The sequence below is a fragment of the Silene latifolia genome, chromosome 1 (assembly GCF_048544455.1).
Source record: "Silene latifolia isolate original U9 population chromosome 1, ASM4854445v1, whole genome shotgun sequence".
Classification (NCBI taxonomy): domain Eukaryota; kingdom Viridiplantae; phylum Streptophyta; class Magnoliopsida; order Caryophyllales; family Caryophyllaceae; genus Silene; species Silene latifolia.
Genome location: NC_133526.1, coordinates 8,030,536 through 8,047,707, shown reverse-complemented (window position 1 = coordinate 8,047,707; position 17,172 = coordinate 8,030,536). Strand labels below are relative to the sequence as shown.

Genomic DNA, 17,172 nt, shown 5'->3' with positions numbered 1-17,172 from the left:
GTTCTCATATTTATAAACAACAAATAAATATGAGAACATAATATGAGGGCAGTTACGGAAAGGGTGTGAGTTAGGACTTAGGAGTGTAAGTGAGTGCATGCATTTGGCAAGTCCCTTGTTATCAACTCATAAATAATCTTCCTATCCATATTGAAAACAAACTAATAATAATACATTAATACTCCAAAGCACCGTCTTCTTTTGGGCGATTGAAACTAAACTGAATTGAGCAAAATTGAACTGAAGCAAGCTAAATGGAGCGTTTATTGGAGCTAAACTGAATTGAAAATTGCTGAATTAAATACAGTTAAAATAAGCTAAAGTGAACTGAAATGAGTTGAATAATAGCTAAAATTAAGTCGAAAAGAACAGAGTCTCTGAAAGAGAAAAAGAGAAGTAAAGTAAGGTGCAAGTGTATTTAGCCTTTATACAATCATCAACCACAAAACAACCAAATCCATGACTTTGTGTTGGATGTGGTGTGTATGTTGCTGCCTCCCTTGCTTGCCCACTCCCCACTTCATGCTTTCATTTCTGCGTCTTTTCTTCAGCTAACAACATTTTATCCGTTTTTGAGCCCATTACTCTACTTCGAGCTAACTAACTTGTTAATGGTTTGTTAGGGTCGGATATATTGGATCAGTTCAGTTCGAATATCAGTTCAGTTTGAAAGTAGGCTAGTGTGGTCGGTTATTTTAGGTACAGGTGGTATGTTTGACGATATGATTAAATTTCCTATATACAAAAATATGTCCAAATCTTAAATAGCTAGGTTAAATTCGAATCTCTTTAATCCCGTGAGTTTTAGAATATCGGTCAAGCAATGTCTAAGCAAGATGGAGTTAATTTTGATTTTAAATTTATATGAGTCTCAAATAGTGTTATTAGAATCACACCAAATCAAATCAAATGTTAAATTATAAAGGCAGTGTACTCGTATAATATAAAATTGAAATATTTTGACGTACACGTACAAAGTGTCACCATTACTCAGAAAAAATCAAAATTAATAATAAGGTCATAATTTTTGTTTCGCTAATAAGAAAATAAAATCTACGAAAAATGGAATGACTTGTATCCTAAATTACAAATCATGCAACTGACAAGAATTACATTTCGTCGTAAAATGGTCAGGTTTTATTTGTCTTGATTTTTTAGATGAAAAGTAGGAAATTATTAGTAGATGCTCTTCTCATCACTCACTTTTCGTGAATGAAAGGCAAACACCTATGCTTTTACCCAACTTACCCACTTGTAAAACTTAATCCAAAATTTACTAAAATCTAACCCACCCATTACAATTTTTATATTTTCACCAACAATATATTTCACAAGAAAATATATAATAACAAAAAAAAAAAAAAAAAAATTAATAATGGCAGTCCAGTAAAGCCGGTGTAGGAAGAATAACATGAAACATGGTGTCTACCATGTGATCATCTTCATCATGAGGAGCTGGAAGGTTAAGATCCAATGACAGAATATTCCTCGTCCCACCCGAATCAATCTCAGCCGTCGACGACGACGAGGCGACGACGACAGTTGGAGCAACAGCTGATGATCTATGCCTTCTCATGTGCCCTCCTAAGGCTTGTCCTGACCGAAATTCTGACCCACATATCGAACACTCGTGCATCTTCGCTGTATCAATATTACGTAGGCTTCGGCTTTTATTAGTTGCACCCTCATTTTGCTGGCCATCTTCGGATTTTGGTGGTGTGGTTGGTGGCGGTGGTGTTGGTTTGACGATTTTCTTGTGGCTAGTCCGATGGCCTCCTAGTGCTTGAAATGAAGAAAACGTCTTATTACACGTCTTACACTCATACACGTCATTATTATCAATCACAATTACTTTTCTAAGAGACGGTCTCTTATAACTGCCAGACGATCTAAGAAAAGAACGTCTGTTTTGAAGGCCTTGAGCCAAGAGAATAAGACAATTGGCCAAGTCTTCTTCCTCCGTCGTCACCTCGCTCATGATTTCATGATCGTCAACGGTGGATGGAGTAGCTGAATTTGATGATGAAGAACCATAACTAATATTGCCTAGCCAATTTTCAGCACCGTGAGTCGAGGTGGTGACGGTGCGTCGACGTTTGGTTCGTCTTCCTTTGGTTGTGAAGCTTGTTGAGCCGTAGAATTCTTCATCCGTTATTGAATCCATGAGAATAATAATTTTAATTTTAATTAAAATAATATTTTGATCAAGGGAGTGTGAAGAAAAGTGATAAAAGAGGAAGTGTGACTATGTATATGGAGTATATATATTGGTCGAGGGAAAACTGAAAAGGCCGACCTTTTTTAGTTTCGCAAATTCTAGCCCGTCTGAAATAAGACGGGTTAAATATAGTCTGATAAAATGTTACAATTATTTTTTGGGTAAAAAGTGATAGCTTCAGTTATAATATTTTTTTGTCATTAAATGATTACATTCTATTAAAAAATGGTAATATTTAGTCTGTTTTATTTCAAGACCGTTTGAAACAAGACTTATTATTTTAGTTTATGTCATTTTAGTTTGTGTGATGGAAAGAAGACTTTATTGGCTTTTTGCTTGTGTACGTTTCTTTCATTCCCAACTTTATTATTCGTGTATGAAAAATGAGTTAGGATATCTTATTTATTTATATAAGTCGGGCCGTATGAGTCGTTTGTCCAAATCTACAAAACAAATTATCTCCATTTTAATATAATTGACGTAATAATTGTTGAACACGAGATATCAGTCTCGTTTTAAATTATTAGCACAACTGTTCTAATGGATTTTACATGTAATTGTTTACGGTTAAGATGTGCTTGTTTAATACGGAGTAGTGTATTGTGATTAGTGTTTTTGGGAGTGATTAGTTAGTTAGGACACCTAATAAGGGTAGTTAGTTGACGGAGTTAGAGTGCGCGTTAAGGGAGGACAGAAAATGAGTAGCAGTCACGTAGTAGCTAATTAGGCAGGTATGTGTAAATATTCTTCTGAACTATTTTCTTCAAAAAAAAAAAAAAAAAAAAAAAACAACTTGTCACTTAATTCCACGACATTATTACAAGTGTTAGTTCATTGAACTAGTATTATTTCATGGGGTAGAAACTGATGTTTTTAGTACTGTGTGTGTTATTGCAATTCTTGTTTTGAATTCCTTGTATCTAAGTAGAGTATTAATCTCATTCCCGAGTTACTGTGTGCGTACTGTTGTATAGTAGTATATACTACAATGGATAAAAAGTGATCATTTTATGATAAACAATGATGATTCTATGCAAAAAAAAGCAGCCTATTTTTAAAATTGGCCACTTTTTATGTGTTTGCATCATACGACGATCTCATAGTATAATTTACAAATCGGATTATTTTAGCATGTGTACAAGTGCTGTCTATTGTGTTCACCAAAAAAATATCTACCTTGCTTGTAATATGTACTATAGGAGTTGGTCTCCCTTCAGAGTTCAAGATGCGGTATTTTGATCTGAAACAATAAGACAGAATTTTGAGGTCATTTTACAGTCAAATGATGTGACCACTTTTGAAAAACAAGTTACCATAAGCCGTAACACTAGTTGAACCATTACCATTGTGACACCATAGGCATTAGCTTTACCAGTTAATCAGTTAATAAGCTGCATGTAACACTAGTTTTGAAACCCCGTCTTATTTATTTCAGACGGAATTGACCCTCTTAAACAAGAATTTGTAGTACTATAGGCATTAGCTTTACTAGTTACCACTCTTAAATTGATAGTCAGTGTGTCAGTCACTACCCGTAGCCGCTAACGACCTAGGTTCATCGGTGTATTCCGAATTTTCCAAGCTTACGATTCATAATACAAGATGATATAGTCACTACCCGTAGAAGCTAATTCGTACACAAGATGATATAGCCTAATCAAAATAGTCAGTCCTATTGTCCTAAAAACATTGGATAGAGTTACATCTATACCAGAGAGGTCGAGTATCAAACAGCAATCATCTTGCAGTCATAAAGGAAAAACTCAAGTCTCTCGGCACACGCTTAAGTGTATGCACATTCACGGAGGGTAACCAAACGAACACAACTGAAACGGAATTTCACCAAATACATGGAAACCATCACATCTTTATTAAATCAAGAAGCTAAATGGCACAATGAAAAACATTCTCAACAAACTTAGAAAGTGCAACCAAGTACCAAAGTTCATGGTTCACATTAAACCATGTTTTAGGCTTATACCTCCAAGGTTTATAAGATTACAAAAAAACTTTCGACAATCAGTTTATGCAGTTTCTTGACTCACATCTGGCGGACTTTTACAAAAGAATCAGCCGATAGAATCAGAGAGAGATGATCACAGGGGAGTCAAACCGACAACACCTGCATCAAGAGTCGAGACATTAACAGTGTATAAGGGATCACAGTTAGATAACTCCGCAACAATTTTCAGAAGTTTTGAAATCATATTTTCAAATGATTTTCCAGCGACTTGACTTTGATTGTCGACCAAGCTAATTGAAAATCCAAATTCGAAGCAACACCAACAGGATACAAGGAATCATCACAGTGAAACTCACATTCTAACGAGTTTATGGCCAGTGCTTAGATATTTGCCGGAATAAAGGAAAAACACATAATAATATTACCCGTATGCCTTACGGGCTCCCGCCTAAGGCGGGGTAAGAGGGGGTTGATGTACACCACCTTACCCCCAAATTTAATACCACAAAGGGGTTGTTCCCAGAGGACCCTTGATGAAAACTATGATGATACTTGCATGAGTGACGGATAGTTCACAATAAAAAGAATAATCAGTTTTGTGAGTCAATATGCTTTATACTATTATAATCCAACACAAAATATAAGGACTCTAGAACTGAGTATACTGAGAAGAGACTAGAGTAACAACAAAAGAAGAGAACCGACAAAAGAGATGTTCATGATGAGAAACCATTAGTTCAATCAAGAAAGAGCACCATGTCTAGTTTCTTCGAAACACAACTGGATTTTCGGGCCACTATATCTAAACAAGGCCGCACAAAAATTAACTCTTTCAGTCTTTGTTTTAAAAGGTACGTGGTGGACCAACGCGGCAAAGGCCCATGGCGACAACCTAAGGCTCAAGCGAATTCGTGTGCGTCCGGGGGCACTTAAGTCAGGTGCTAGCGCCTGACTGTGTCTTGACCACAGGAGGCAAACTAATTTTGCAGTCACCAATACCGCTTTCTTAAAGTTTTGAAGGCTAACATGTAAGGAAGTAAAAGAGAAGTGATAAGAAGACAAAGGAAAGGGCATATAAAAGAGCTAGAAAAAAGTGGAAACTACACAACAGTGCACAGAAGATGCGTGTAAGGCAGCACAAAGCAGTTTGATGAGTGCCTCACTGAGTTTTGATTTTTGCATCTCCGTGTGCCCATGGCGCTTATTAAATTCAAGCTTTTAGTATCAGAAAAAAAAAATTAAAAAAAAAGGGCCTTGAGCAAATATTAAAAAGAATATAGCTAATAGATTTGAAAGAAAGATGTGCCTGATTTGGTTTCTCTCAAATATCAGAGGAATCGTATACGTCAACAAGTTCCTTAAACATTAAACATGATGGCTACATTGAAGAAGTGATTATAACAAAATTGAATGGAAAAAAAATAAAAAAAAATTGGAGGACATTGCTTAAATAATGGGCGAGTGGAAAACCTTTGATGGTCTGGTCACTCATCAGGAATGTATTCTTAGGACATAAATGAACAGGGATGAATAGATCCACTTTTATGCTCCAAAACTTAAAAAAAAAAGTCTCCACCCATTGACACACAAAAGATGAAAGACTAACAGAGCAATATTTCCAGAAAGATGGATCAAGGCATCAAGCAGCTCACGAAACTAAGTATACATATGTAGAAGATTCAAAATATTTCCAGAAGAATACTGCTTCACTACATGTCAGAGTGCCAGAAAGAGCTAAACCTTTTGAACATTTTACTTTCACCAAGGAAAACCATAACCTTTTGAAATTCAAGATGCACCATGATGCTATTTGCCAATTTAAACAGGCGATTTAGTACATGAAAGGTGAGCAAGGGCAGACTTATATTGCAAAAACATAAGATTGTTCATAAAGACTGACAGGCTGTACTGCTCAGACACTAATCAAAGTATATGTGGAAAAATTGCTTACCACATGCCAACCTTCCTCCAGCGTTTCCTGTGGTCGGACTGAGTTCATGTCCACCTGTAAACAAGGCATATCATTATACCAAACTGACCTTAGTATAAACAAGACATCCAGTCAACCTTTTAACAGCTGATACGCGAAACATACCTTTCCCAAGATCATCTTCAAGTTCATGAACCACCAAAGCTCTTCCAACAACAGAATTTGGCCCACAGAGTGGAATCTGTATACCACAGGGAGTGCAGGTTTAAATATCCCCGAAGTACAGTAAAATATGCATAGAATTGAAAGTCCAAATTCCGCATTATTTACTGGTGTATACAGTCAATCAATTTATACCTGACTATCAATGATGGTAGCCTCAGCTACTCCTGAAATGTGCAACAACACAGAGTAAAATAATTAGCAAATGAACTTGAATAAATCTAAATCCAACTAAAAATAATCTGCAAAATTGTTTTACCATCTGTGTTAGCAACAATGTTTCCCAGGTCACCCGCATGCCGGACTTCATCCTCCGGAGCACCATGTGTCAATTTATTTGGATTGAAATGTGCACCTAGATTTCAGATTCAATACAAGGACATTTAACAATCAAATGAAACAACCCCATGAAATAATAGCTTTTCATTATAAGTCAAAAAAGTTGATGAAATACAAACCTGTTGAGATGCACCCATTTGTTGTATCACCATACTCATGCTAATTAAGTTCCAGCACCAGCAGAAAACACAAGTCAGAAAACCATCGTCATATTCCAAGCTTCCCACATAGTATTAAATCTCGGGTTGGGTTACACTATCGGTTGTCGCGGCCTAATCTCGGTAAATGCGGTTAATATCGCCTTAAACCGCGGTAAAATGCAGTCACGGTAAACTCGAAAAACCTTATAACTCAGTCGGATATCCGTGCGATGACCACTATTTAAAACTATGCTTCGCCCTCATAACATAATAAAAATCTGAAAGAAAGAAAGAAAGAAAGAAAGAGACTGACCAAGTGGAACCCATGCTTCCCAGGGGTAAGCCCTGTCAAACGAACTTTCACTGTGGTTGGACCTGGAAAATGCATGACCAGAAAAATATGTTAATTTCTAATTAACAAAAGAACAAGCAATACAATCCTCTTCGTGATTTAATTTCCCATGTTCTACCATGAACAATTGAAATTTGCAGATAACAAGTATAAAGGGTTGGCGGAAAAGTACAAATATAGCAACAGGGTTGTATAACGATGCATAAAACAATCTAAAAAATCAACTTTCAATGGATTATCCAAAATGAGAACCACCACCAAAGACCGCAACATTTTAGATATAACTAAGACTACCCTTAACAGTATATTTGTGCAATGAAACTTGGAAAGGGTATAGACTTTACAGTTTACAGTGAACATAAATAAACCTTTAGGGGAATGAAAAAAAAAAAAGTAAGAATCAAGTATGCAATGCAATCAAACTTCCAAAAGCATCAAAAGTAGCAAACTCTACAATAAATTTATGATGTACGAAGTGAGATTGAGAACGCCCTTAAAAGTCAAAACTGCATATAATACTAAAAGTATGCGACAGCAAGAACATTACAGCAGGTAATGTCGAAATTGTGGGTTTCAACTTTCAACTATGTGTTCTAATCAAAATCCTTTGAACTACATGAAGTGTTATACACTGGTAAGAAAGAAAAAGAAACAGAAGTGTATAGAAGCATAATATCATCATCTATTGTCAACATAAGAAGGCACTCAACACTAAACTCGCAATTTTTTGGTGTCAAAGGAAACACAAGGCCAATACAAAGTGGACAGGTGTAATCAAAGCTTCAACCTATCATCATTCATTATCCATAGTACCTTCATCTCTGTCTCAACCACTAGGCTTAAGATATCTTCCGTACACTGGGTTGACGGGTACTCAACACTAAACTCACAAATTTTTGGTGTCAAAGGAAACACAAGGCCAATGCAAAATCTTAAGTGGACGGGTGTAAACAAAGCTTCAACCTATCATCATTCATTATCCATAGTACCTCCATCTCCGTCTCAACCACTAGGCTTAAGATATATTCCTTACACGGGGTGACGGGTTCACAATTAACATAAGTATCCACTTGTGCAATTCACACAGCAATAGAATTGAACCAGATTAGCACAAAACTTTCATTTTTCAATAGATTTAAGAATCATAGCATCATCTAAGCAGGTCAAAGTAACATGTTCGACATCGAAAAGGGTAATGAAGCAAATGCGGGATCAACTATCAACTACTATATATATTACGATTAAAATTTAAAAGTAATCATAAAAAAAGTCTCATTTTGAAACCCAGAAAAAAGAAAAATACCATCATCTTCTTGTGTTAAAGTGACAACACCCTCAACAACGGAGGTACCCTTAAGAACAGCAACAGCTTTCTTGGTGGCAGCAACAATGGTGAGGGGTCTTGTAGAAGCACTAGTAGAGAATGAGACAGATTGGAATTGAGAGACTTTGAAAGAAAGGCCGCCATTGATAGAGGAAGAGCGAAGAGAAGAAAAGAGGGGGGCAGAGGGATGTGATGATGAGGTTGAAGTTAGCAAAGTTTGAACTGCCATGGCTGACATTGTTAGGTTTAACCCAAGAGATAGATTCCTTATGGCGTAGGTGAGTGTTTCTGGTGAAAGTATAGATACACCTTATCAGGTCGTTGTGGACTTCGGTTTTTTTAACACAAAATCTTTGTTGTGACTTGTGACGGACATTTTTATTTTGTCCGTCACAAACTCTTAACGTCTTAGAGACGGTAAGTAGGAGAGTAGCTAGGTAAACAAGTGGGAGGGGTTTTGTGAGATGTCACAAATGTGTGATCGTCGCACCTCACAAGCAAGACTTATAGTAATTTGAGTTTATTATTTTTCCTCGGACCGGACCAAATCGGGTCGTTGCTGGTCATCATATTTCTGTTGAGCTGGAGATCGGACCGGTTGGTCTGGGTTAGTCCGGTCTAATTTATGTACAGCCCTATTTGATCAACATAAGAAGTAGCGTCCATAATTAAATAATTTTTATTTTTATTTTTGAAGGGTAAGGTATGAAAAAATAATGACAATAAGGAACTCGGGACGAGCCTATGAAGTCGACGGAGGCTTAGTGGTGGGCATAGAGTAGGCATTTCGAGCCGGGCCAAGGCGGGTGCGCACGGATTCGGCACAACACACTGAAGAAAACGAGGTGGCCCGAGTCTGACACGACCGGGTAAGAGGCGGGCCGCGACGCCCAATTTTCAAAAAAATTGCGCCTTAGCCCGGCCCGGCACGAGGCACAATGGGCCTGACGCGATGTTTTTAGGGTAAATAATTAAAAATATCCCGAGCACAACAGGCGGCACGAGTCTGACACGACTTTGCCTGGACCAAGGGGCAGGTCGCGGTGGGGGTGGGAAAAAGCAAACCGGCCCGATAGCACTATTGATCGTGCCTAGGTCGGGCCAAAATTGTGGCTAGGCACGACGGGTCGGGACCCGGGACGGCACGACACGACCATTGCCTTCTCTAAGTGGTCGCGACTGGTGGTGTTTGTTTGATGAATGGTGCTCAATTGTTATGGATAGTGTTGGGTTGATGTTGGTGTTTTGGGAGTGGAGTGTGCCTGGTGGCAGATCAGAGGCGATGATTTGGTGTCGTTGGGTGGTTGTCGTGGCCTTGTTTGTTGCTAGCTGGAGGTAGATGGTTTTGAGGTGACTTGATGGTTTGTAAAGTGGTGGTTTGTGATTTATGGTTTGTTTGATGTTAGTGGAGGGATTAATGCTTCTTACGTAAAAATTGGGATCCACATGAACATTTTAACCTGATTTAGCGGGTTAAAAATTATTTAGGTGCAATAATAAGGTTTATTGTGGGTTAAAATGAAGTTCGCAGTATTATGAGAAGACGACCAATAATACGGAACCATAGATTATTGTTGCTGATTAATCTTATTTTATTCCTTTTAAAAGTCAAGCGAGGAAGTTTGTGTAACACCCCGGGTTATGAAGGAGCCTTTGGCAAGACATTCCCTAATAAACCGAACTGTTACCATCTCGGTTTCCCGAGGTAGTGAATAACAAATTAAACTCCAAGGCAATTTATTTAACATTTTAACTTAACTATTACAAATTCTCCTTCTAAATTAAATTACAAGAACTGACGTAAATAAAGGTGAAGTCTTCTAGATGATGAACTAGCCACTAGGTCATCCGATCCGATGTCTCACGCCCATCCGGCTCCGTCCTATCTCATAAACCCGTCAAGTCCGCTCCCCATAAAACGGTTCATCACGGTGTTCACGAATACACGGTGGTCAACCACGAGGTTGAGTAGGAAAACAATAAAACAAGTAAATATGATATGCATGATACTCCGTCACCTCCATCTCCATCTCAACTCATCACACACAACCCCGCACGCCCACACCATACCGATCCCCGGTAGACTATATATATCGACCGTAGTCGATCCGCCGCTCGCAGCGGAGGACACCAGGGCAAGTCCTGCAAAACCGCACTGGGCCTTATCACAACATCACATCATATCTCATCATCGTCACCACCACACCATCCTCCAACTCCAATGCATATGCAATGCTCCACAGTAATCAATGCAACATGATATGTATATCTGTTCCGGGTGTAATTCCAGAGCAGTGATTAGTTACCACCCGTGGCTTGTAGAATAATGTCTTGAGCTGAATCCTTCTTGCTCCTATCATCCCACTCGGCCTCTCCCGCAACAATGAACGAATCGAGGGCTTGGCGTGTGCCAAGCGTACTCACTCCGACGCTCAAGTCGGTAAACTTAAAGGATTAAGCTGTGTTACTTGGCTAGATGCGTATTGTAGAGAGATAAGGGAGATATTACAGGATGAATAGTGTATTTAGGTTATAATTGTGAGATCCTTTCCTCGATGAAGGTTGAGGAGTATTTATAGACTTTCACCTTTTGTCACGTAGTGGCCAAGTGGCCAAGTGGCTAGCGGTGGAAAAGATCGATCTACCCCTCGCCGAGGGACCTATGGCAGGCCGGCGGACAATGTTGACTCGCCGCCGAGGGGTCTTGGATATGAGTACGCGGATGTGTGTACCGTGCAAAGCGGGTTGTCACGCCGAGACCCAGTGCGAGCCGATGGGATGCATCGGCTAGGCTATCTAAGTCGTTGACTTCTTTGTGGATATCTTTGACCTTGCTCGGTGTGTTGACTTGGTCGGCGGTGCGAGAATATGCCCCATCAATTTGCCCCGGCGTAGTCTATGCCGTGGTATGGGCTCCGATGTACGTTGAGCATGTATTCTGCACAAGTAATTTTTAGAAATTTTTTGCATCGGCTTCTTCTTGTGCATCGGCGTGGCTCTTGCTAGGCCGTGCCGTATACCATATCCTAGGCCGTGCCGTATACCATATCCCCCCTCCACATGGATGCGTAAAGGGCACTCGATGTGGAAAAGAATATGACGCCGGCCGTGACCAAAGGCCGAGAGTCGGTTGATTTTGATTGCCCCCGCCGTGCTTCCTAGCTTGGTTGATCGGTGGCGGCGGAGACCGGATACCTAGGAATTTGTTGAGGAAGATGAATAGTTGAAGGGATGTGAACGGGCGTGTTGAAGACGCTTGGTCACTGTTGCATTGATTGACGTTTAAGCGTTGCGACGATTGACATTCCGTGGTTGCATGCTCGACACGTGTTTGCTCGTTGATTGGTTTGTTGCTTCATGGGTCGTGCTCGATTGGCCCTTTATTATGGGCTTTTTCCCTATAAATAGGCGGTTTTCGTGATTTTGGTCACTAATTTCATTTTCTCAAATTTTCTTCAAAATTTCATCTTGCTCAACTGAAGGGCTTCTTTTTTCTTCCAATCTTCAGAGTTTTTGATCCGGCTAGCACTTTTTCCTTTGAAGGTAAACAAACGAATTTTTCTTTTCTTTGCTAGTAATTTGTTGTGAACATGTCTTTCGCCGATCTTTGGACCTAGTGGGCCTGTGTCGGAGGGTCCTAGGTCTCCTTCTCCGGAGGTTGATCCTCGATTCGGAGGAATGGGAGGATGAAGATTCTTGTGGTGATTTTGGTGATGATTTTGGTGAGGAGGAGGAAAGGCCTCGTCCTAATGAGAGGCGAGACGTCATGGATCACGGTGGCGCTGTAAGGTTCGCCTTGACCGTGTTTGGTCCCATAAGCTTGCCGGTTGTTCTGGTGAGAAACTTTTCGAGGGCCATTTTTTCTTCGGTAGTGGATACGAAATTGTCATCCAGGGAGGGGAGGGTCGATCCGTCTGTTGTCCTCCGCCAGGCCACACCGGTGTGTACATGCGGCATTTGGAGTATGGTCTCCGGTTTCCCCTGAATGGGTATGTTATGGCCATAATTAAGGCCATGAACGTTGCCGTTGCCCAACTGCACCCGTTGGCCATGAGAACCATAATCGGTTTCGTGCGGCTTTGTCTCTTCAAGGGAGAGGCTCGACGGTGAATTTATTCCGTCGACTTCATTATCGAAACCATCAATTTCGGCCGTGTCGGATGGTACGGCGTGCAAACGGAGCAAGGTTACGTCTCTGTTGACAAGCTCTCTTCTTGCAAGGTGGCGGGGTCGGTGGGTGTACGTTAAGTGCCAGGACGACTATCCGCGCCCGCTCCTTCCAAAGACCAGGTTAATTTGCGGTGTGAGACTAGGGCGGAGCATGACGGATGGGTCACCGGAAACATCGAAAATGGATGCCGGCGGGGGTCCATCCGAAGGAGGATGAGAGGTTGGCGATGAGGCTCTTCGAGGTGGACAAGAGTGGGGTGCCGAAAAGATGGATTCCCCGACGCCTTGAGATCATTCTCCGGGATGAGCCACTTTGCTACGTCGGCCTCATACCGGCCCCTGGCGCGGGGTGAGTGGGGTCGGTGTGAGGCCCGTCACCGCTCTCAATGCTCTGTTTTCTCGGACTTCGATTTATTTCCTCTTCTTGATTCTTTGTTTCTTTGCGAGACCACTTCGGACCGGACCTATCGAGGATCTTCTTCGGAGAATGGGGTGCATAAAGACAAAACCGTTGCTAACTTGCATCCCAAGGCTCGGCCCATGATCGCGGGGACGTCGCCGAATGACCTCATGGGCAATGGTGAAGGGCTTGAGCAAGGAGGAGGCGCGAGCCGGGTGATTAGCGGCGTAGTGCGTCGGACGCGGAAGACGGCGTCGAAACCGGTTTCAACTCCCGTCCTCTCCCCTAAGAAGGTGGAGATTGTTGATATTCGATGAGGGGGACTCACGATGCGGAGAGGATCTCCCTTATCGTAGGAGGAAAAGGACGGCCTCGCCTGGCGGCAAGGAAGTGCCTTCTCCGCCAAGAAGGCCGGACATGGTATCCGTCTATCCCGTGGTTTAAACTTAGCCGTGCCATTAGGTGTTCACGATAAGTCGGTTGATACCGATGCTTTAATTGAATTTTCGCGGATCGGCCCGTGATCGGCCATCGCTCACGTTGGGCGGCGGGCGGTGGGCTCTCTCTGCGCGAGCTCGCGATCGGGCGCCACCGTCACTTCTTCATCCCGGAAGGTTTCTTCTCCGGCCCTGCAGTCGGTGGCCAAAAATACCACCGCTAGTTCCTCCCCCCAGGAAGGCTTCCGTCTCCCGACTTATAGAGGAAGGCACAAAGCGATCGGGGAGTGGCGAGGTGGAACGTGGCTACGGGGCTCGCCTCAAGGAGCGGGGAGAGGGTCATTGCTCGATTTGTTTCCGAGTGTAATGCCACTAAGCGGTGGGCTGCGTCGGCGAAGGCGAGTCTCCATAATGAGCGAAGCTCGGGGGAGATCTTTGAGAAGGCGCTCTTGGGTGAGCGAAAGCTCCAGGGAGGACGCCGAAAAGGAGGTCCTTCGAGAGAGCTAAGGCCGAGGCTGCAGCAACCGAAGGCGCGAAGGCTTTGGAGGAATGTTGCCTTGCTCGAAGCGTCGACCTCTGTCTCGGCAGAAGGATCAATACAGGGGGCATGTTTAAGGCCCAGCCGAGTGATTCGTGGCAAAGAGGCCATCATCAAGCAAAAGGAGGCGGACGTCGATATGCTCCAAACCGTCATGCTCCCCAAACGTGCGCCGAGTTAGGGACTTGGCCGAAGATCTTTGCCGGGGAAGTTATCGGGGAGCTTTTCCCTCTTGATGGCTCCTTCCCGTGGGACAGGTTCGACGTCTTCGCTTGATGACAGAGTCGCGGCTAAGGAGAAAGCCGCGGTGGAGGCGGCAAAGAGGCGGCGAAGGCGAAGATGGGGGAGGCGGCGCGGAGAAAGCGGCTCTTCTTTGAGGGCTAGAGTGGCTAAGGAGGAGGCCGAAAGGATGAGGCGGTGAGGATCGAGGCCAAGGCCGAGGCCGCTGCTAGAGAAGCTTCTTTGGGTTGCCTCTTTGGGGAAGACGGCCGCCGACATGCGATGGCGGGCGACGAGCCTAAGAGAGCAAGTTCACACAGTCTGTTTGACTCCTCACTAACATGTCTTTGCTTGATGAGAACAAGTTCTGGTGATCGAGTTTCATTTGTCCGTGGGCCAATTACTCGGCTCTTCCTTCCCGCTATCTCTTGGTATAAGCGTAGCCTTTGCTTTTTGTACAACTTTTAGTAGGTTGTGTCTCGGATTATCCCGGGGACAGCGTCGTCTGTATTCTTCTCACTTGTAAATCTTGTAACTTATCTTCTAATAATAATTCGTTTCTTTCGCTGCGCTTTGGCCGTGGTCTTTATCTCATCTCTATCGAGTTGTCTTCTGTATTCTTAATTGAGCGCCCTTCTTGTTTTTCGCCTCGGCTTGGCGGGCCGTTTTTAATACGTATCTGTTGTGTTTCAACGCTTCCACGACACTTTGAATGTTTTTGCGAGTGTAATGTGCGATGGCTCTTGTTGGATTGGCCGGGAAGCGGCGTTGGTTCTTAATAGCGTGTTACGTGGCGTCTACCACTTGGAGGATGGGCCTTGTAGTTCTTCGCAACGATGCCGCTCTTGTCGGTATGACAGTGTGAGCCGGCGTCATTTCTTGATAGCGTGTTACGTGGCGTCTACCACTTGGAGTGACTGCGACGGAGTCTACCTCTTGGGGTGGCTGTAGTGGCGTCTACTACTTGGGGTGGCTGCGACGGTGCTAATGTCTTCGCAACATTGCCGCTCTTGTCGGTATGACAAAGGTGTGGCGGCGTCGGTATCTTGATAGCGTGTTACGTGGCGTCTACCACTTGGAGTATTTGCGACGGAGTCTACCTCTTGGGGTGGCTAGTGGCGTCTACTACTTGGGGTGCTGCGACGGCGCTAATGTCTTCATACAGCTGCCGCTCTTGTCGGTATGACGGTGTGAGCGCGTCGGTATCTTGATAGCGTGTTACGTGGCGTCTACCACTTGGAGTGGCTGCGACGGCGTCTACCTCTTGGGGTGGCTAGTGGCGTCTACTACTTGGGGTGAGCTGCGACGGCGCTAATGTCTTCGCAACGGCTGCCGCTCTTGTCGGTATGACGGTGTGGCCGGCGTCGGTATCTTGATAGCGTGTTACGTGGCGTCTACCACTTGGGTAGCTGCGACGGCGTCTACCTCTTGGGGTGGCTAGTGGCGTCTACTACTTAAGGGTGGCTGCGGACGGCCCTTGTAGTTCTTCGCAACGGCTGCCGCTCTTGTCGGTATGACGGTGTGGCGGCGTCTGTTTCTTGATAGCGTGTTACGTGGCGTCTACCACTTGGGTAGTGCGCGACGGAGTCTACCTCTTGGGGTGACTGTAGTGGCGTCTACTACTTGGGGTGGCTGCGACAGCGCTAATATCTTCGCAACACTCCGCTCTTGTCGGTATAACGGTGTGGCGGCGTCGGTATCTTGATAGCGTGTTACGTGGCGTCTACCACTTGGAGTGGCTGCGACGGCGTCTACCTCTTGGGGTGGCTGGCTAGTGGCGTCTACTACTTGGGGGGTGCGGCAGCGCTAATGTCTTCGGCAACTGCCGCTCTTGTCGGTATGACGGTGTGAGCGGCGTCGGTATCTTGATAGCGTGTTACGTGGCGTCTACCACTTGGAGTGGCTGCGACGGCGTCTACCTCTTGGGGTGCTGCTAGTGGCGTCTACTACTTGGGGTGGCTGCGGCAGCGGTTTGTAGTTCTTCGCAAGCTAGCTCTTGTCGGTATGACAGTGTGAGCGGCGTCATTTCTTGATAGCGTGTTACGTGGCGTCTACCACTTGGAGTGAGCTGCGACGGCGTCTACCTCTTGGGGTATTTGCCGTGGCGTCTACTACTTGGGGTGCTAACGACAGCTTTGTAGTTCTTCGCAACATTGCCGCTCTTGTCGGTATGACGATGTGGCCGGCGTCATTTCTTGATAGCGTGTTACGTGGCGTCTACCACTTGGAGGAGCTGCGACGGAGTCTACCTCTTGGGGTGGCTAGCAGTGGCGTCTACTACTTGGGGTGGCTGCGACAGCGCTAATGTCTTCGCAACTTGCCGCTCTTGTCGGTATGACAGTGTGTGAGCGGCGTCGGTATCTTGATAGATAAGCGATGGGAAAATTTCGCTTTGATCGAAGGCTTGATGGTTTCTCATTAGGTGAAAACATGCGTTGGGGTGTCCACAGATATTTTGGACACCTCCGCGGCTACATAAATTCTTACGAGATTACCGATGCCCTACGGCTCATTACGGGCGCACTTCCTCGTCGGCCCCTAGTTGTATCCATTTGGTCGTCCTCTCTTGCTGAGGACGGACTCTTCCCTTTTCGGACTTTCTCGCCTCTTTGAGGGATTTGCATGTTGCATCCTCGGGCAGCTATACGGGCGTTGATCACCTCATCCTTCTCGTCTTTGGAGACGAGCTTATGCGCTTCCCCCCGGTCCGAGACGTACATCGGTGTTAGGGCCGGATGGACATCACTGCGTCGGCCTCGCTTAGGGTGACCCGGCCTATGAGGACGTTGTATGCGGACGAGCCGTCGATGACCACAAACTCGGCTAGGGCGTTCTTGGGCGCGTCTTTTCGCCGAATCTCACCGGGAGCCTAATTGACCCCGGTGGTACGGTAGGCCCGGAAAAGTGTATAGCGGGTTGG

At 44.0% G+C, this 17,172-nt stretch overlaps 2 protein-coding genes across 2 annotated transcripts; both read right to left on the bottom strand.

Moving 5' to 3' along the window:
* Positions 1 to 1,361: 1,361 nt before the first annotated feature.
* LOC141596177 (zinc finger protein ZAT5-like) lies at positions 1,362 to 2,215 on the bottom strand. The gene has a single exon (XM_074416272.1). It carries the CDS (start codon positions 2,162 to 2,164, stop codon positions 1,370 to 1,372), a length of 795 nt encoding a protein of 264 aa, XP_074272373.1. The 5' UTR covers positions 2,165 to 2,215; the 3' UTR covers positions 1,362 to 1,369.
* Positions 2,216 to 4,055: 1,840 nt separating this feature from the next.
* On the bottom strand, positions 4,056 to 8,877 carry LOC141596168 (superoxide dismutase [Cu-Zn], chloroplastic). The gene is made up of 8 exons (XM_074416262.1): positions 8,468 to 8,877; positions 7,126 to 7,187; positions 6,792 to 6,831; positions 6,593 to 6,688; positions 6,469 to 6,500; positions 6,277 to 6,352; positions 6,133 to 6,186; positions 4,056 to 4,340 (listed from the first exon to the last, which is right to left on the bottom strand). Exons 1-8 carry the CDS (start codon positions 8,724 to 8,726, stop codon positions 4,315 to 4,317), a joined length of 645 nt encoding a protein of 214 aa, XP_074272363.1. The 5' UTR covers positions 8,727 to 8,877; the 3' UTR covers positions 4,056 to 4,314.
* Between the last annotated feature and the right edge of the window lie 8,295 nt (positions 8,878 to 17,172).